Here is a 22,248-nt window from a genome sequence, read left to right on the forward strand (position 1 = left end):
TAGTACTTTACATTTGTCAATGTTAAACTTCATTTGCCACCTCTCAGCCCATCTGCTCAACCTTTCCAGATCCTTTTGCAGCAGCATAGTGTCAGTAGTGTCCTTGACAACCCTGCCAACCTTCGTATCGTCTGCAAACGTGGACATTAAGCTTGATATACCATCATCAATATCATTTATAAATACAGAAAACAATAATGGACCCAATACTGAACCCTGAGGAACTCCACTAATAACATTAGTCCACGATGAGCAGTGTCAATTGATTACCACTCTCTGTCTTCTCCCCCTCAACCACCCCTTTATCCATAGTAGCAATTTGCCTCCAATGCCACACTGCTCCAATTTGTGCAGCAGTCTTCCATGTGCAACAGTATCAAAAGCCTTTCTAAGATCCAAGTATATAATATCAAAGTTATTCCCTGCATCCAGTTCTTTTGTGACTGCATCATAGTATCCAATCAAATTGGGCAGGCAAGACTTCCCCTTAACAAAACCATGCTGTGTCCGAGCTATAAGTGAAGTCTTGTCTAGATGATCCTGCAGTGCTTCTTTAACCAGTGCCTCCATTAATTTTCCGGGAACAGAAGTTAAACTCACAGGTCTATAATTACTTGTGTCAGCCTTTGATCCTCCTTTGTGAATTGGGGTCACATTTGCACATCTCCAGTCCATGGGTACCTCCCCTGAGTCCAAGGAAGCTCTCATAATAATGGCTAAGGGTTTGCTTACTTCCTTTGCTACCTCCTTTAATATAACTGGATAGATCCCATCCACCCCAGGTGCCTTTCTTGTGTTTATCTTCAACGATTTCTCCTCCACTTTACTCTCAGTTATTACAAGATTCTCTAGCTTACTGCTAGAGTTGAATACATCTCTGGCTTTCCCCTCGCTAAATAACTCCTCATGTGTGAATGTTGATGCAAAATATTCATTTAGTTTGTTAGCTACCTGAGTAGGATCATCAACAGTTGAGCCATCGATATCAAGTGGACCAATCTGATTCATCCCCTTCCTTCTAGAGTTTACATAAGTAACGAACTCTTTGCTGTTTTTCTTTGCATCCCTTGCCAAAGATATCTCGTAATCTGCCTTCGCCTGCCTAACCTCCTTTGTAACTTTGTTACAGATCAACTTGTATCTATCATAGGCTTCTGTGTCACGTGTTAATTTGTATGTATCCCATGCATTTTTCTTTTCTGCCATATTGTCTCATTAGTTCATCTGACATCCATTTAGGCCTAAACCTTGACCAATATTTCTTAGTTGGTATGTTAAGCCTAGTAGCTTCCAAGATAAGTTCTTTGAATGCTTCCCATTTTGAATTTGCTGTTAGTAACATCATCAGTTGGTCCCACTGTATAGAATTTAAATACTGTCTCAGTCCATCGTAGTCGCCTTTACGAAAGCAATAACCCTTCCCTTTACCCCTAATGGTAGTTACCTCTGAGTAAATCCCACTGCAGCACACTGTGATCACTGCCACCTAGTGGTTCATTTATCTGCAGATTCTTAATGCATGAAGAATCACTACTGATAATCAAATCAAAAGTATTACTCCCTCTAGTTGCCTCCCGAACATGCTGATGTAGAAAACAATCATCCAATAAATCCACAAAAGCCTTGCTAGTGTGCGAGTGACCAGCCCCCAAATTCCAGTCAATATCTGGGAAATTAAAATCCCCCATTATAAGACTCTCTGATTTACTGGCCCACTCTATTTCCCTGTACAGTTTCTTATTATACTCATCAGAGTCATTAGGCCTATAGCACACTCCCACTCTCAATTTTGATCTCCCAATGCTTATGTCACACCAAACTGACTCGACACTGCACTGTCCAGCGATGTCGGCTGGCTTCATTTCCTTGGATTTTATGTATTTCTTACCTAATAGCATAACCCCTCCTCCCTTCCTATCCTGTCTATCCTTTCTGTAGACATTGTACTTCCCAAATTCCAGTTCTGCATTCCTTATATCTCTGTGACACCACGTCTCTGAAATCCCAACAATATCTGCCTTTGATGTTTTGAGCAATACCTCAAATTCATCAAATTTATTTACTAAACTCCTAGCATTGGTGTAAACGCAAGTATACATGCACCTGTTCTTTTTCTTAGCTACCCTAACACAGCCCATGTGTTTACTTGTACCCCAATGATTCCCAGCAGTCTCTGAAATATCCTGCATCTTATTTTCCGGGCTGCTGCTCATTCCAATAGAAGCAGTGCAAGAATCACTTTCACCTCTGCCAGTGGTTACTGTTAATCTATTAGTCCTTGTATTCCCCCAATCTAGCAGTTTTCCGACTCACCTAACACTGCCTCGATAGCATCAGCAAATATTCTTGCACCCTTTCTATTTAAGTGTATACCATCCCTGTAGAAGCAGTCTCTCCTGTTAACAAGTACAGACCTCTAACAGGAGAGACTAACAAGTCTCTCCTGTTAACAAGTAAGTTAAGATACAAGTTTAAGGTTTTAATTTTGTTCTGAAATTGTAATTTTACTGACATTTAAATCGAAATCATGACTCTGACCAGAGCAGCAAAGCAAAAAGCTCAAGCTAATGGGAGTGCTGTGACTCAGGGGAGAACTGAGGGGGGCAGTTGCCCTCTGAATTACAGCCTTTTAAGATGCACTGTTTGCGGAGCAATCGGGTACGGGACATGATACTGCCATGGGGGATGTCTTTGTGTGTGCACGATGTAAGGAGTGCAAGGAAATCAGGCGACAACTCAGCGTTGTTATGGGCCTTTATGAGAGCTTGAAGGACAGAGTGGATGCCCTCGAAGGAAATAAATTGAGGGGCCTATCAAGCTCTCAGCTGCCCACATCAACGCCAGAGCTTGCACTTGGTCATCAGGCAACACAGAGGCAGCCCCCTAGGCAGAATGCGCTGGTCCCACAGGAACTAGTAGTTGTTGGTGACTCTATTGTCAGGGAAACAGGGAACATGCTTTGTAAAAAGAATAGGTGAAATAGGACCAGGGTATGTCTGCCAGGGGCAAAGGTTGATGACGTTGTAGAGCAGATATCATCTTTTAAGGGCACAAAAGGTGATATAGTTGTACACGTTGGCACTAATGATATTAAGAGTAGGAGACCGGCAGAATTACTTAGCAAGTACAGGTCACTGTTGAAAAAAAGCCGTGAATTAGGGTTGAATTTGAAAGTGTCTGCAATTCTGCCCAGACACGATAGGAGGGAGTATATGATGAGAGCCTTTTCGATCAATTCGGCCCTGGAGGGATTGTGCAGGGCTCAAGGGGTAGAATTTTTTTCAGCCTGTACTGTACTTGTTAACAGGAGAGATTGCTTCTACAGGGATGGGATACACTTAAATAGAAAGGGTGCAATAAATTTTGCTGATGCTGTCGAGGCAGTGTTAGGTGGGTCGGAAAACTGCTAGTTGGGGGGGATACAAGGACTAATAGATTAACAGTAGCCACTGGCAGAGGTGGAAGCGATTCTTGCACTGCTTCTATTGAAATGAGCAGAAGCCTGAAAAACAAGATGCAGGATATTTCAGAGACTGCTGGGAGTCATTGCGGGACAAATAAACACATGGGTTGTGTTAGGGTAGCTAAGAATAGAAACAGGTGCATGTATACCTGCGTGTACACCAATGCTAGGAGTTTGGTAAATAAATTTGATGAATTTGAGGTATTGCTCAAAACATCAAAGGCAGATATTGTTGGGATATCAGAGACGTGGTGTCACACAGATATAAGTAATGCGGAACTGGAATTTGGGGAATACAATGTGTATAGAAAGCATAGACAGGACAGGAGGGAAGGAGGGGTTATGCTATTAGTTAAGAAACACATAAAGTCCAAGGAAGTGAAGCCAGTCGACATCGATGGACAGGGCAGTGTCGAGTCAGTTTGGTGTGACATAAGCATAGGGAAATCAAAATTGAGAGTAGGAGTGTGCTATAGGCCTAATGACTCTGATGAGTATAATAAGATATTGTACAGGGAAATAGATTGGGTCAGTAAATCAGAGAGTCTTATAATGGGGGATTTTAATTTCCCAGATATTGACTGGAATTTGTGGGTTGGTCACTCGCACACTAGCAAGGCTTTTGTGGATTTATTGGATGATTGTTTTCTACATCAGCATGTTCGTGAGGCAACAAGAGGGAGCAATACTCTTGATCTGATTATCAGTAGTGATTCTTCATGCATTAAGAATCTGCAGATAAATGAACCACTAGGTGGCAGTGATCACAGTGTGTTGAAGTGGGATTTACTCAAGGAGGTAACTACCATCAGAGGTAAAGGAAAGGGTTTTTGTTTTCGTAAAGGCGACTATGATGGTCTGAGCCAGTATTTAAATTCTATACAGTGGGACCAACTGATGATGTTACCAACAGCAAACTCAAAATGGGAAGCATTCAAGGAACTAATCTTGGAGGCTACCAGGCTTTACATACCAACTAAGAAATATTGTTCAAGGTTTAGGTCTAAATGGTTGTCAGATGAACTAATGAGACATGTGGCAGAGAAGAAAAATGCATGGGATACATACTAATTAATGGGTGACATGGAAGCCTATGATAGATATAAGTTGGTCTGTAACCAAGTCACAAAGGAGATTAGGCAGGCAAAGGCAGACTACGAAAAATCCTTGGCAAAGGATGCAAAGAAAAACAGAAAAGAGTTCTTTACATATTTAAACTCAAAAAGGAAAGGGATGAATCAGATTAGTCCACTGGATATTGATGGTTCAACAGTTGAGGATCCTGCTCAGGTGGCTAACAATCTAAACGAGTATTTTGCATCTACATTCACGCATGAGGAGTTATTCAGAAAGGAGAATGATGTAGGTAAAGTAAACATTGGCAGTGAGCTGGATGATTTTGTAAAAACTGAGAGGAAAGTGGAGGAGAGATTGTTGAGGATAAACATAAAAAAGGCACCTGGGGTGGATGGGATCTATCCAGTTATATTAAAGGAGGCAGCAAAAGAAGTAAGCAAACCCCTAGCCATAATTATGAGAGCTTCTTTGGACTCAGGGGAGGTACCCATAGACTGGAGATGTGCAAATGTAACCCCAATTCACAGAGGAGGATCAAAGGCTGACACAAGTAATTGTAGACCTGTTAGTTTAACTTCTGTTCCAGGTAAATTAATGGAGGCAGTGGTTAAAAAAGCACTGCAGGATCATCTAGACAAGAATTCAGTTATAGCTCAGACGCAGCATGGTTTTGTTAAGGGCAGGTCTTGCCTGACCAATTTGATTGGATACTATGATGTAGTCACAAAAGAACTGGATGCAGGCAAAGGCTTTGATATTAATAGCTTTGATATTATATATTTGGATCTTAGAAAGGCTTTTGATACTGTTGCACATGGAAGACTGCTGCACAAATTGGAGCAGTGTAGCATTGGAGGCAAATTGCTGCTATGGATAAGGTTGAGTGGCAGAAGACAGAGAGTGGTAATCAATGGACACTGCTCAACGTGGACTAATGTTATTATTGGAGTTCCTCAGGGTTCAGTGTTGGGTCCATTGTTGTTTTCAGTGTTTATGAATGATATTGATGATGGGATATCAAGTTTAATGTCTAAGTTTGCAGATGATACAAAGGTTGGCAGGGTCGTTAAGGACACTACTGACGCTATGCTGCTGCAACAGGATCTGGAAAGGTTGAACAGATGGGCTGAGAGGTGGCAAATGAAGTTTAACATTGACAAATGTAAAGTACTACATATGGGTAACAGTAACCCCAGAGCAATGTATCAACTCTGCGGTACTACACTGAGAGTGGTGGAGAATGAAAAGGACCTGGGGGTAATTGTGCAGGCAGATATGAAGTTCTCTGAGCAGTGCAGACGAGCTGCAAGAGTAGCTCATGGTGTCTTGTCAATGATATACAGGAATTTTTCTAGCAGGGATAAGGAGGTGATTATTCCCTTGTATAAGGCAATGGTTAGGCCACATCTTGAGTACTGTATACAGGTCTGGAGGCCTCATTTCAAGAAGGATGTAGAGCTGCTGGAACGGGTACAGAGAAGGGCAACAAGATTAGTAAATGGAACAAAGGGTTGCTCTTACGAAGAAAGGCTTAAGTTTTGCAAATTACAGAGTCTGGAGACTAGGCACCGGCGAGGTGATCTGATAGAGGTGTATAAGGCTTTGAATGGTTTGAGCATGCTCAATGCCAATGGGATTCTTCATCTTTCTCAGAATAATCACCTCAGAGGGCATAAATTCAAATTGAGGAAGGACGGATGTCGGATAGATGTGCGGAAATTTGCCTTTGGCCAGCGGGTGGTTGGTTGGTGGAACCGACTTCCATCACTTGTTGTTGAAGTTGATAGCCTAAACAAATTTAAAGCTCAACTGGACAGGTATTTCGAACGAACGGAGGGGTGAAATGGGAGAGGGTTGTTTTTTTTTTTTTTTTTTTTTTTGGCTGATGCTGAATAAGCTTGCTTTCTTGCATCATATGCCTCTACTAATGCTAATGCTAATGCTAATGCTCACTTGGGAAGTGGAAGAGAACCCTACGGAAGTGATCACTTCCCTGTGATAACCTCGTTACACAGTGGGAGACCGTGTCTTCCTTTCAGGTTACCACTGTGGAAGACTGATCAGGCTGACTGGACTGCCTTCCAAGGTCAGGCAAATTTTGACATCAGTACCGTCAGTCAGGAGCCTATCAATGATGGAGTAATGTACATCACTGAAATTATTATCCAAGCAGCTGCAAATGCCGTCCCAAAAACATCTGCCCGGTTTCCACTATTTCCCAAACCATGGTGGAATTCACAATGCACAGCAGCAAAAAAGGCTCAAAACAAAGTGTGGGGGATATTCCGCTGATATCCTACCCACGACCAACCTTATAGCCTTTAAACGTAGATGAGCCAAAGCACGCTACATCCGCCGTCAGAGTCAAAAGGAATCGTGGATCCGTTTTACTTCATCAGTTACTCAGTCCACTAGTACTAAGTTGGTCTGGAACAAAATCCGGAAAATGAAGGGAAAATATTCATCCCACAATTCTTCAATCCTAGATTATAATGGATGCACTATTGCAGATCCAACTGCAATAGCCAATGCTTTTAGGGAAACATTTCTAACATCTCTGCGACATCTTCGTATTCCCCAGAGTTCCTGGTCCTGAAACATAAAATCAAAAAACAGGCACTTAATTTTAAGTCTAAGAGCCTTTATCCCTACAACGGGACATTCACTATACAGGAACTGAAAAGAGCCCTCACTCTTTCCAAGGCAAGTGCTGTTGGACCAGATGGCATCCATTATGAAATGATTAAGTATCATTCACCAAAATCTATGGATCATCTGCTCCTTGTATATAATAGAATCTTTATTGAAGGGCAGTTTCCAGATTCCTGGAGCAAAGCAATCGTTCTTGCCTTTGCTAAGCCAGGAAAAGATCCAAAAGTAACTACTAATTATTGTCCTATTGCTCTGACTAGCTGTCTGTGCAAAATCCTAGAGAGAATGGTTAACTTTCGTTTAATGTGACATTTAGAATCGAATGACTTTCTCTCTAACATCCAGTACGGCTTCCGACGGAACTGGTACACTCTGGACCATCTTATTAGACTGGAAACATCCATCCGCGATGCTTTCCTAAAACATGAACATTTGGTGTCTGTATTCTTTGACATGGAGCAAGCGTATGACACAACTTGGAGATTTGGCATCTTAAAACACCAAACCAAAGAGGGCATCTCCCCATTTTTATTAAAAACTTTTTAGCCAATCGATCTTTCCAAGTTCATCTGGGATCCTCACTCTCTCGTCCCTTCTGTCAAGAGGAGGGAGTACCAAGGATCAGTATTAAGTGACACTCAATATTAAGTGACGCTTTTCGCCATCAAAGTAAATTTCATCACCGAACAACTTCCTCCAACTGTAAAGAGTGCCCTCTGTGTTGATGACTTTAGCATATTTTGTCAGTCATGCAACATGAGGGTTATAGAAAGACAACCTGCAAAAAGCCATTGATCGCCTAAATTCCTGGGTTCTATCTAATTGATTCAGGTTCTCGCCACAGAAGACCATTTGCGTACACTTTTGTCGTAAGTGTAATCTTCATCCTGAACCTGAATTAAGGCTCGAACAAAATGCTATTCCAGTAGCAGCATACACAAAAGTCTTGGGACTCGTATTTGATAAAAAGCTGACCTTTCTGGATCACATCCATCAACTCCGCACAAAGTGCACAAGAGGCCTGAATATTCTGCACTCTCTCCTCTACGTCTTGGGGTACGGATCGATGCACCCTACTACGCATTTACCATGCGCTTGTATGATCCAGATTAGATTACGGGTCCCTGGTATATAATTCGGCCAGAGACAGTGTACTTTGATGGCTGGATCCTGTCCATCATCAAGCTCTTCCATCACTATTGGAGCATATTGAACATCTCCTGTCCGAAGCTTATACGTTGAAGCAAACGAACCACCTGTATCGCTTCAACGTAAGCAGTTGTCTCTAAAGTACGCTTTAAAACTGAAATCCCTGCCAGACCATCCTACGTGCCCATTCGTTTTTGAGCCACGATGGGAAAATTTGTGTAACACACGTAAGACTGCCAATCGTTCTTTTGGTATTCGACTCCAAGAGCTACTCAAAGAATTTAAGATCAAGGTAGACAAGGTTGCCCAAACACCAAAGCAACCCCTTCCTCCCTGGCATGCTCATGTTCGAGCATGTGACTTGTCCCTTAGAAATTGGGGAAAGTCGGACACTCCATCATCTGTCTACCTGCAGCTTTATTTAGCACACCGAGCTGATCATTCTGACTTCGTGCCAGTTTACACTGACGGCTCGAAGTCAGAATCATATGTGGGATCTGCTGCTGTCTTTACAGACATCACTACATCGGAGCAGATTCCCTCTGAATGCAGCATATTTACTGCAGCGCTGCACGCTATAGAGTTAGCCTTGAATCACATTAGTAAATGCCAATACCAATGGTTCATTTTATATTCTGACTCTCTCAGTGTGTTACAGGCTTTAATAACTGTGAGATATAATCCTCATCCGGTTCTGTCTTGCATTCAGCAGAAGATTCACTTTCTCCATGAACGTGAATATGATATCCGCTTCTGCTGGATTCCCAGCCACATTGGGATTAGGGGAAATGATTTGGCTGGCACCGCAGCCAAATCAGCAATTCCCAATAATAATCGCTGCCTGTCAGTCCCCTATACAGACTACAGGCAAATAATACACCAGAAGTGGTATACTATCGATATACTACCAATGGCAGGATTCGTGGAATAGTATTAGTATTAGTAATGGCCGCATGGTGCAAGAAAGCCTATGGCTTATGCTGCACCAGCCAAAAAAAAAAAATCCGAACAAAACAATGATAAAAACAAAAAAATAATAATTAATAAAAAAAAGGAAATTAAACCTATCATCCTATGTGCTTCCCTTACCCGAAAGTACCAACCAGATGACCTTTGAATTTCCCCAAACTGTCGGCCTCTACCACCCATGAAGGCAACTTATTCCAGTAATTTATAACTCGTTGGCTAAAATAAAACTTCCTGCAGTCCAATCTAAACATTTCCCCCCGTAACTTGAATTTATGTCCCCTAGTTCTAGCATCATTTATAATCTTGAAAATTTTGTCCTCATTCATTTTACTGATGCCTCTCAGAGCCTTAAACACCTCAATCAAATCTCCTCTAAGGTGTCTAGTTTCCAAACTCTGCAACCTACATATTCGAAGTCATTCTTCACAAGGACGCCCTTTTACCGATCTCACCAGGCGAGTTACCCGTCTTTGCACCCTTTCAAGAAGCTCGATGTCTTTCTTTAGGTGCGGTCTGCATACTTGAACACAGTATTCCAAGTGTGGTCTAACATAAGCCTTATATAATGGGATTATCACGTCCCCATCTCTACTTGCAAAAGTTCGATAGATCATCGATAGGACAACATGGGCCTTCCTTGCAACCTGTTTACAATGCTCAGAGAATTTCATGTCTGACCGTATCGTAACACCCAAGTCCCTTTCCTCCAGTACTGGGTTTAGTTGAACTCCACCAAGTGAATAAGTTTTTTTGGGATTACTGTTTCCCAGGTGTAATACCTTACACTTTGTTGGATTAAAGCACAGCTGCCATTTTTCTGACCATTCCTGAAGTCTATCTAGGTCTCTCTGAAGAAGCTCAGCTTGACAGTGATCATTAACTACTCTACCAATTTTAACATCATCTGCAAATTTAGACATCAAGCCCTCTATCCCTTCATCAATGTCGTTTATGAAAATTAAAAACAACAGTGGTCCTAATACTGATCCTTGGGGAAACCCACTTCTTACATCAACCCAATCTGAGGAATAGCCATTTATCACAACCCTCTGCCTCCTGCCCTGAAGCCATCCTTCTATCCATCTAAGGATTTTCCCAGTGATTCCAACCTGTTCCAGCTTATAAAGCAATCGCTCATGTGGGACTGAGTCAAAAGCTTTGCTAAAATCTAAATAAACAACGTCGAAATTATTCCCTAAATCCAGCTCGTGAGTGACCCTTTCGAAATAGCGAACCAGATTTGTTAAACATGATTTTCCCTTTACAAAACCATGCTGAGTATCCTTGAGAATTTCAATTCGATCCATATGATCCTGAATTCCACCCTTGATCATTGCCTCCATGATTTTCCCTACTACTGAAGTCAGACTGACAGGTCGATAATTTCCAACTTCACTTTTAGAGCCACCCTTATGTATGGGAGATACATTTGCACTTTTCCAATCCAAGGGAATCTCCCCAGAGTCTAGTGATGCTCGCATAATTAGCCTCAATGGTTCAATGCACTCGCTTGCCGCCTCTCTTAAGATTATAGGGTATATTCCATCAACTCCAGGAGCCTTACTGGTCTGTAGGCTCGAAAGTTTTTTCATTAAATAATCTTGCAAAATTTCAATATCATTAATTACATATTTTTCAACTTCTCTCCCACAATTTCCCATTGCCGCAAAAGGCTTTTCATTTGTAAATATCGATGCAAAATAACTGTTGAGTTCATCTGCAATGGCATCTGGTGTATTTAATACTGTCCCCTTTCCCTTACGTAAAGGTCCGATCTGGTTTGTCCTGCTCTTCTTGGCATTTGTATATGTGAAGAATTCTTTATCCCCCCTCTTTGCTCTGTTTGCTAGTGATTTCTCATAAACTGCCTTTGCCTGTCGAACCTTTTCTGTGGCTCTATTACACATCACCTTGTAGCTGTTATAGGCTTCAGTACTTTTTATTGCTCTTCATTGTTATAGGCTTCAGTACTTCTTATTGCTATTAACCTTTCCATGCCACCTTTTTCTGCTCAAGTAATGTGGCAACTTCACTATTCATCCAACTTGGAACCCTCCTCGTGGAGTATGTTTTTAATGGTATATACTCATTCAAGGCATCTGTGATTAATGTTTTAAAAGCGTACCACAGTTCAAATGTATTCATTTTCTGCACAATATCTACCCAGTTAATAGAGGCCATGTAGTACCTTAAGGCATCGTAATTTCCTTTTCTGAAATTAAAACCCATTCCTTTGCCTTTACTTCTGCTACCTCTCTCATCATCATCCACCGTAGAACTCTGTGATCACTCCCTGCTACTGGTTCCTCTACTGTCAGCCCTGTTATGTCATCTGATTCATGTGTGATGATGAGGTCTAGGATATTCTTTTCTCTAGTACTTTCCCTGACAGGTTGATACAAATAACAGTCATCTAGTTGATTTTAAAATTTTGTTCCCCATGTCGAGTTTCCTTCCCATTTACTCCAATCAATTAGAGGCAAATTGAAATCACCCATAATAAGGCATTGACGCTTACTTTACCATTCCATTTGCACATAGAGGCTTTTGTCATAATCTTCACAATCACCTGGTCTGTAGATTACTCCTACCCGCATTATACGTTTGTTTCCAACTATCTCACACCATACAGACTCTATACTAGCAGACAGACTATGAGTAAATTAGACTAGAATAGACAGATTATGAGTAAATTATATCATATAAAGCCTGTAATTGAACCATGGCAGTCTAGTCTGCGCAGGAATCGTAAGGAGCAAGTTGTTCTTGCCTGGATCCGCATAGGACATAGTCATTTGAATCATTCGTATTTGCTGAGGGCTGATGATCCTCCTATGTGTGAGTCCTGTGGCACAATTTTATCAATCAGACACATTTTAATTGACTGTCCAGATTTTAGCAATATCCATTTTACCGCTTTTAATTATCTGGCTGAGCCTTATACACTCAGTCAGATTTTATCCGACAATGACAATGTGTCTGCTGTTTTTGCTATTTTAAATCAATAAACGTTTTTACTTGTATTTAAAATTTACATGTTATTGTTATTTCTTTATTGATTTATCTTTTCTACATTTTATACCTTTGTTATTTTATGTCTTGACATGGTGACCTAAGTAATTAGGTCAGTGAAAGCTTATATTTTTTTATATATCACCTGGTTTTGGCGCATTATAGCCAAAACCAGAAAATGTTGTTTCAGAGCCATGTGGGATGACGGTGAAGATGTCATCAACGTATCTGCACCATGTTGTAATAGGTACTGGTGATTGTCTCTTCTCCAATGGAGCCTTTATCTCTTGGCTATTCCCAAACTTGTGTTGTTTGGCATTACAAGAATACAAAATGGGATGACCTGTGAGATTTCTTTTCTTCTTTTCCTTGGTCGGATTACTGTTTCAAAACTTCTGATGTCAACGTTTGCTCAGATCGTGTCAATGAAATTATTCTTGCAGGAATGGAATCCTTTATCCCACACTCCACTTTAAAATCTCGTCCTTTATCTAAACCTTGGTTTTCCAATAAATGTGCTAAGGCTGTTCAAGAGAAGAATGTTGCATATCGTAATTGGCTTGTTTCTAATTCTTCAGTTTCATTTTCTGCCTACACCAAAGCTCACGACAATTGTAAAGCAGTTATTAATCAGTCCAAACTAGACTTTGAACAGGTTAAGAGTAGAAAACTTGCTTCTTGCCCTAATGGTAGCCGAGCATTCTGGTCCCTTTCCAAAGCTATTGGCCGCAACTTTTGCCCATCTCTGCTCCCACCTCTGTCCAAACCAGATGGTTCTGTTGTCACTTCAGCCAAGGATAAAGCTGACCTGCTAGCATCCCATTTTTCTTCCAACTCTTGTATTAATGATCTTGGTAAAACACCTCCCACCATTCCCAACACACTCCATTCAATGCCTCCGGTGGTCTTCCATCAAAAGGATGTCAGAAGGATTTTGATGAATCTTGATGCTAAGAAAGCTCCAGGTTCCGATGGTATTTCTCCACGTGTTCTCTAAACCTGTGCTCCTGAACTTACTCCTATTCTTTGTCACCTTTTTTTCACTTTCTTATTCCAAAGGTGTTTTTCCTTCTGCTTGGAAATTTGCCCATATCCAGCCAGTTCCTAAAAAGGGTGACAAATCCCTCCCATCCAATTATCGTCCCATTGCAATTACTTCTACTCTTTCTAAACTAATGGAGAAATCAATTAACTGCCAACTCTTAAACTACCTAGAAACCTTCTGTCTGATCAACGATCGCCAGTATGGATTCCGTCAGTGTCGATCCACTGGTGATGTTCTGGCTTATGTTACCCATTTATGGACTAATTCAATGGAAAGGTTCGGTGAAACACAAGTAGTTGCTCTTGACATCTCAAAGGCTTTCGATAATGTTTGGCATAAAGGTCTTCTAAACAAGCTTCCATCTTATGGTTTTCCAACTGTTTTTAGTAATTGGTTATCCAGTTTTCTCTCTGATCGCTCTTTGAGGGTGATGGTAGATGGCTCTCTGTCTTCTAACTTCTCCACTAATGCCAGTGTCCCCCAAGGTTCAGTTCTTTCCCCCCACTCTTTTCCTCTAGTATATTAATGACCTTCTTCCATTGACTGGAAATAGTTTTGCCATTGATAGCACATTGCAATCCACTTTCCATTTTGAGAAACCTTACCCTGTTAAATCAGCTTCAACTTCTCGAAAATCTGCTACCAATTCCTAAAATGCCAATCTTCAGGTAATTCTCCAGTGGGGCAAAGACAACTTTGTTGATTTCAATCCTTCTGAAACTCAGTCTTGTCTTATATCTTGCAAAAAGGATTCTTCTGCTCCTATGCTTATCTTTAGTGACACTCCGATTTCTAGACAAAATGATATATCTCTTTTGGGGATTACCCTGACTTCTAATCTCTCTCTTGGCACAAGCACATTACAAATATTGCTTCCCCTGCAGCTAAAAAACTTGGTTTTCTCTTTCGCTTTTGGCATTACTTTTCTTCCAAACAGCTGCTCACTCTGTATAAATCGCAAATCCGCCCTGCCATGGAATATTGTTTCCACATCTGGCGTGGTGCTCCCCAAAACCTCTCTCAGTCTTCTTGATTCTATTCAGAAGAGGGCAGTTAGGTTAATTAATGATTCATCTCTAACAGAGTCTCTCCACTCGCTGTCTCATAGACGCACTGTTTCTGCTGCATGCCTCTTCTACAGATACTTCCATGGGCACTGTTCTTCTGAATTGGCTTCTATAATTCCCGCTGTCTCTTTCAAAACAGTCCAAACATGTGCCGCCACCAGTCAACATCCATTTACTGTCCAACTTCAAACTCACAGAACCAACTTTTCATCTTTCTCGTTTATTCATTCAACTGCCGATTTCTGGAACAACCTTCCTTTATACATATTTCCTGAAAATTACAGTCTACAGAAGTTCAAGTCCAATGTCAACAAATATCTTCTTTCGTCTTCTCAACTTCCCACCCAAGCACTGTATTAAGTACTATAGGTTCTAATACCTCTCGTGTTTGGGGTTTACATTAAAAAAAAAAAGTTACAAATGTAAAATCTATTGACACTTTAGGCTTTAGAAATTTCTCTACAGCCTTATTTTCTATTATTATCAAATCATTCAAGTTACTAAGTAGTGGTATAACTAGGCTAAGTTCAAAGGATGCATAATTACCATCAAACAAAAAATAAAATCACCTTTACTTTTATTAATCTTAACATGTTTCATAAATATTTTTAATATAATCTGTCCTCAAAAATCCAAATTCTTGGCAGCAATGCTTTAATGATATTTATATTAACATACATATTGCTGTTGTTTGTACTCTTCATAAATGCTTTGCTCAATTTATTTTCCATAGATCTCTTCTGCTAATTGTTGTTGCCCAGATACTTATAGGATTTGGAAGTGCAGCAAAACTTGTTGCAACCTTTGTCCATTCTCTACAAGATGCAGTGTAAGTGTGATGTTATTAATTGTCAAAGTCTTAAATTGGTATTATCGAATTGAGATTATAATTTTTTAAATAACACTGAAGTATTGTTTTCTTTGATACAGTGCTTGGTTATTAATTTTTAGCAATAATATTCAAGGTTTTTTTGGCAGTTAGAAATACAAAAATCCTCCCATGTGTGTTTTTGTGGGACAGTTTCAATTGGCTCTTCATCTGGAATATATATTGAAAACTAACTTTTTTTTGTGATACTTTTGTACTTGTTTTGTTTCCAGCTGCTTTTATAACTTTACTATGGACAGGCTTTGTCATAGTAAAGTTATATGGATAGCCCAAGTTCATATTAGTACTACTGGCATATGAAGCAAAAAAGCAAGCGGATAAAGCATCAGCCAAAAAAAAAAAAAAAACCTCCCACATCATTTCTACATCCCCTCCAATAATTTATCAACTTCTTCCTTGAGTTTATTTAAACTACCCACTTTTCCAACAAAAGATGGAACTTTGTTCCAAATATCAACCATCCAGTGACTGAAGGGAAACCACCACTCATCTATCCTGCAACCATCCTTCCTCACTTAATGCCCCATCATGGGTATAGTCTAATGTCATCAGCATTGAGCAATCCATTCAAAGCCTGAAACGCCTCAGTCAGATCATCTTGCTGGTGCTTAGTTTTCAGACACTACAACTTTTAGAACTGAAGCCTTTCTTGGTAAGACCACCCATTTGTTCTCTTCACCAGTCTCGTTATCCTTTTCTTCACCTGTCGCAGAAGATCCACAACCTTCCTAAAATAAGGCCCCCCATAGTTTTATTCAGTATTCAAGATGCAACCAAAGCATTGCCTTATAAATTCGGATAATCACCTCATTATCCTAATGGCAAAGTTCCTGTATATCATTGGCGCATTATAGCCTTAGATGCTAATGCGCCAATAAAATTCAAATCAAAAAACCTGTATATCATTGACAAAACCCCATGAACTGTCCTGGCAGCCTGTCTGCATTGCTCAGAGTACTTAATAACTGGCTGCACAATGAAAATGAAAAAGACCTGCAGGTCTTTTTCATTTTCCATTGTCCTGCATGTAGTACCATACAGTTGGTAATCTGAGATCACTGTTACCCACATGCACTACCTTGCATTTGTCAATGTTAAAGTTCATCTGACATTTCTCAGCCCATCTGCCTAATTTTTTTTAGATCTTGTTGCAGTAGCTTACCCTGATTACTGTCATTATCACCTTGCTAACCATTGTATCATCTTCATATGTAGACATTAAGATGATATACCTTCATCAATGTCATTAATAAATACAGAAAACAAAAATAAGCTCAGCATTGTGAACCCTGGTAGGTTCTACTAATAACAGTAGTCGTGAAGAGCAGTGTTCATTAATAACCACTCTCTGTCTTCTCTAACTCAACCATCTTTTTATTCAGAGCAGCATTAAACTCGCCCTTAATGCCACATTGTTCCAGTTTGTACAGCAGTCTTTATAATAATATGCAACTGGATGAAAAGCTTTCCTGATATCCATGTAAAGGTAGTAGTAGTAGTGGCATGTGATGCAAGAAAGCAAGTGTATGAGCTTATGCAGCATCAGCCAAAAAAAAAAAAAAAAAAAAAATCACACCATTCCCTCCAAATGCCTGTCCAGTTCCTCTTTAAATTTATTCAACCTATCAACTTCCACAACGACAGATGGAAGTTTGTTCCAGCAATTAACCACCCGCTGGCTAAAGGCAAATTTCCACACATCTATTCTACATCTGTCCTTTCTTAATTTGAATTTATGCCCCCTTAGGTTCGTAATCTGAACAAGTGGAAGGATCCCATCAGAATTCAGCGTGCTGAACCCATTCAAGGCCTTATACACCTCAATCAGATCACCGGGCAGGTGCCTAGTCTCCAGCCACTGCAATTTTCAGAACTTAAGCCTCTCTTGATAAGAGGATCCCTTCATTCCCCTCACCAATCTTGTTGTCCTTCTCTGTACACGCTCAAGCAAATCTACATCCTTCCTAAAATGAGGCCTCCAGACCTGTACGCAGTACTCAAGGCGTGGCCTGACCATTGCCTTATACAGAGGGATAATCACCTCCCTTTCCCTGCTAGCAAAATTCCTATATATCATTGACAAAACCCCATGACCTGCCCTGGCAGCCTGTCTGCATTGCTCAGAAAACTTCATATCTGCCTGCACAATTACTCCCAGGTCTTTTTCATTTTCTACCTCCTTAAGTGTAGTACCACACAGTTGGTACGTTTCTCTGGGGTTACTTCTACCCATATGCAGTACTTTGCATTTGTCAAGGTTAAACTTCAGTTGCCACTTCTGAGCCCATCTGCCCAAATTATCTAAATTCTGTTGCAGTAAAACACTTCCATCACTGTCATTAACAACCCTGCCAACCTTTGTATCATCTGCAAACTTCGACATTAAGCCTGATATACCTTCATCAATATCATTGATAAATATACAAAACAACAGTGGACCTAACACCGAACCCTGTGGGACCCCACTAATAACATTAGTCCAAGAAGAGCAGCACCCATTGATTACCACCCTCTGTCTTCTCCCACTTAACCATCCTTTTATCCATCGTAGCAACTTACCCTTAATACCATTCTGCTCCAATTTGTACAATAGTCTTCCATGCGCAACAGTGTCAAAAGCTTTCCTGAAATCCAAATATATGATATCAAAATTATTTTTTGCATCCAGTTCCTTTGTAACCACATCATAATATCCTATCAAATTTGTCAGACAAGACTTTCCCTTAACCAACCCATGCTGTTTCTGAATTATTGCTGCAGTCTTGTCTAGATGATCCTGCAGTGCATCTTTAACCAGTGACTCCTTTATTTTACCAGGAACAGAAGTTAAACTACTGGTCTGTAATTACTCGTGTCACCCTTCGATCCCCCTTTGTGAATTGGGGATACATTTGCACATCTCCAGTCCGTGGGAACCTCCCTGAGTCCAAGGATGCTCTCATAATTATGGCTAAGGGTTTGCTTAGTTGCTTTGCCGCCTCCTTTAATATAACTGGATAGATCCCATCTACCCCAGGTGCTTTTCTTACGTTTAACTTCAACAATTTCTCTTCCACTTTGCTCTCAGTTATTACAAAATCATTAAGTATCCTGCTACAATTTGATAACCTTCTGTCATTTTCAAACCTTAATAATTCCTCACATGTGAATGTAGATGCAAAATACTCATTCAGTTTGTTTGCTATCTGAGCAGGATCATCAACAGTCGAACCATCGATGTCAAGTGGACCAATCTGATTCATCCCCTTCCTTTTAGAGTTTATATAAGTAAAGAAATCCTTGCTGTTTTTCTTAGCATCTTTTGCCAAGGATTTCTCGTAATCTGCCTTCGCCTGCCGAACCTCCTTTGTGACCTGATTACAGATTAACTTATATCTGCCATAGGCTTCTGAGTCGCTTGATAATTTATATGCATCCCATGCATTTTTCTTCTCTGTTACAAGTCTCATTAGTTCATTTGACAACCATTTAGGCCTAAACCTTGAACAATATTTCTTAATAGGTATGAAACTTTTAGTAGCTTCCACGATTAATTCCTTGAATGCTTCCCACTTAGAATTTACTGTTGGTAACATCGTCAGTTGATCCCACTGTACAGAATTTAAAAACTGTTGGAGACCACTGTAAAGGTAAAGTGCAGCCATTATCAACCCACTGCAGGATGGAAGCCTCCTCAACAATTAATGCTGAGGGAAATGGACCATAATCTGCCATGCTGGTCCAGTGCAGGTTGGCAGATCAACCATATTCAGCAGTCAGGGGCTTGAACCCCGGTCTACTCAAAGAGCGTGTGCTACTGCACTCCCGCTCCTGACCACTCGGCTACGGAGGCCCTGTATATGATATCAAAATTATTTTTTGCATGTGGTTGCTTTGTTACTGCATCATAGTATCCAGTCAGATTTCTCAGGCACAATTATCCCTTAACAAATTCATGCTGTGACTGCAGTATAATTGCATTCCTCTCTAGATGGTCCTGCAATAGTTCTTTCACCAGAGACTCCATTATTTTCCTTGGAACAGAAGTTAAGCTATCTGGTCTGTAATTATTCATGTTTCCTTTTGATCCTCTGTGAATTGAAGATACATGCACACATCTCCAGTCCATAGGGACCTTCCTGAATCCAAGGATGTACAGAGGGTTTGTTTAATTTAAGGGACTCCTATGCTGTCTCCTTAATAAATTTGGATAGATTCCATCCAACTCGGGTGCCTTTTTTTTTATGTTAACTTTCAACAATTTCTCTTCCACTTTCCTTTCAGTTATCAGAAAATCATTTGACTCCCTGTTAGATTTTGATGAACTTATGGCATTCCTCTCCCCAAAGAGCTCCTCATGCCTGAATGTAGCAGCAGAATATCTATTCAAGTTTGTCAGCAACCTGAGCAGGATCACCAACAGTTAAATTATCAACAAGTGGACCAATATGATTGAACCTCTTCATTCTACTGTTAATATAATTAAAGAAATTGTTGCTGCTTTTCTTTGGTATTCTTTGTCAGAGACTTTTCATAATCTGCCTTAGTTTACTTAACCTTCTTTGTGAGTTGATTACAGCCCTATGGTAGATTATATCTACCATAGGCTTTGGTATCACCTGATAATTTATATGCATTTTCCTTATATGCCACAAGTCTCATCAGTTCATCTGACATCCATTTAGGTCTAGGCCTGGAATGGTATTTCTTAGTTGGTATGAAAAACGTGCTCGGAGAATTCTAGTAGCTTTTATGATTACTTCCCGGAATGTGCCTCATTTAGAATTTGCTGTTGGTAATATGCTGTTGGTACCCTCTGCATAAAATTTAAAAACTGGCTGAGACCAGTGTAGTCACCCTATGAAAGCAAAAGCCCTTTCCTTTCTCCTTGAAAGTATTTATGTCTTTAAGTACTTGAAGCATCACAGACATTCTTATCTAGACATCGCTTAGGTATGAAAAACTGGGCTTGCTACCTGGGAATCTAAAACCCTGATAGAACTGATATTCGAGTGACACTCAGGTCAAGTGGACCGAATTTCAGCAAAGTCTGGTTGTTCAGTGACAACCAAATCCTCAGCTTGCACCTGCATGATGGTCAGACTGTTAGTAACCCTGGGTAAAACCCCCCATGTGCAAGTCCTGAAATATGATACCTAGTATAATGGAGGTGACCACCCATGCACGAATTAATGTAAGCAGGGGTGAGGTGTGTCGCATCCACTATACATAGAGCAATACTGCCCTTCTGTGTTACTAGGCAATACAAGATGGTAGATGACTCTTACCAACCAGCGCATTACCACTACTTTGCTTATTGTAGGCTTGAAGTGGTGGAACTCATGTTTAGTCTCCAGAGCAAACTCCAGAAGCTCCCCACCCGCCGATGTCTTCCATCATGGGGTGCGATTGATGTCTTTTAACATGGTGATGGGCATCATGGTTTGAGATACCATTTCGAGGGCACTGCTATAAAACAGTGTTCACACTATTTTAGGCGGGTCACTATCTACTCTGCTAGATAGTGACCTGAAAGGAATCTGAGTAGTGTGTATGCTGGGACATTGTCAAGGCCACATTATTAGCATTAGTAGTGCATAGGATACAAGGATCCTATTTCACCTATTCATTCCCTCCAATAGCTTGTCTAGTTCTTCCTTGAATTTATTTAAGCTATCAACTCCACAACAACAGATGAAAGTTCGTTCTAGCAAACGTTAGCAAAAAGTTTGTTCTATCAACCTGGCTAAGGACAACTTCCACACATTTATTCTTCAGCCATCATTCCTCAGATTGAATTTATGCCACCTCATGTAAGTAGTCTGAGCAAGAGGAAGAATCCCATCAGCACTGAGCTTGCTCAATTCATTCAACTTAACCTCAACGAGATCACCTCACAAGTACAAAGTCCCCAATCCTCTCCTCTCACAAGTGCCTAGTATCCAAATCTGAAATTTGCAGCAGATCTGAATCCTTTCATGGTAAGAGCATTGCCTTTTTGTTTTTCTCACCAATCTCACTGCTCTCCTCTGTACTTGTTGCAGCATCTCTACATCCTTCCTAAAATGAGGTCTCCAGATCTGTATATAGTACTCAAGATGTTCTTTGACCAAGCCTTATACAATGGTATAATCACCTCCTTATCCCTGCTAGCAAAATTCCTATATATTATTAACAAAACTCCTGGCAGCCTGTCTGACACTGCTCAGAGAACTTCACATCTGACTGCACAATTACCACCAGGTGTTTTTAATTTTCCACTACCTGAGTGTAGTATCACGCAGATGTTATGCTACTCCGGGATTACTGCCACCTATATGCAGTGCTTTTTGCATTTGTCAATGGTAAACTTAGTTGCCATTTCTTAGCCCATCTGCTTAACTGGCCTAGATCTTGTTGCAGTAGCGTACTGTCATTACCCACCCTGCGAACTTGGACATTAAGCCTGATATGCCTTAATCAATATCATTGATAAATATAGAAAAGAAATGAGCCCAACACTGAACCCTGGACACTGCATTGATAATAATAGTCCACTGAGAACAGCATCCATTGATTACCATTCTCTGTCTTCTCCCACTAAACAATCCTTTTATCCATTGTATCAACTTCCCTTAATGCCATACTGCTCCATTTTGTACAGTAGTCTTCCACATGCAACAGTATCAAAAGCTTTCCTGAAATCCAAGTATATGATATAAAAATTATTTTTTTGCATCCAGTTCCTTTGTGACCATATCGTAGTATCCAATCAAATTTGTCAGACAAGACTTTCCCTTAACAAACCCATGCTGTCTCAATTATTACTGCAGTCTTGTCTAGATGATCCTGCAAAGTTTCTTTAACCAGTGACTCCATTATTTTCCCCGGAACAGAAGGTAAACTTACAGATCGTAATTACTCATATCACCCTTTGATCCCCCCTTGTGAATTGGAGATACATTTG

General features: G+C 40.4%; 1 protein-coding gene across 1 annotated transcript in view; it reads left to right on the forward strand.

The window, feature by feature from the left end:
• Nucleotides 1-22,248, forward strand: part of LOC150077667 (MFS-type transporter SLC18B1-like) — a 227,083-nt gene that overhangs the window by 152,223 nt on the left and 52,612 nt on the right. The window contains exon 9 of the mRNA XM_090385198.1: nt 15,168-15,263. Coding sequence (XP_090241324.1) covers nt 15,168-15,263 — 96 coding nt within the window. The remainder of the gene's footprint in view (nt 1-15,167; nt 15,264-22,248) is intronic.

This window comes from Mastigoproctus giganteus, chromosome 11, assembly GCF_048544385.1.
Source record: "Mastigoproctus giganteus isolate SK-2022 chromosome 11, ASM4854438v1, whole genome shotgun sequence".
Taxonomy (NCBI): domain Eukaryota; kingdom Metazoa; phylum Arthropoda; class Arachnida; order Uropygi; family Thelyphonidae; genus Mastigoproctus; species Mastigoproctus giganteus.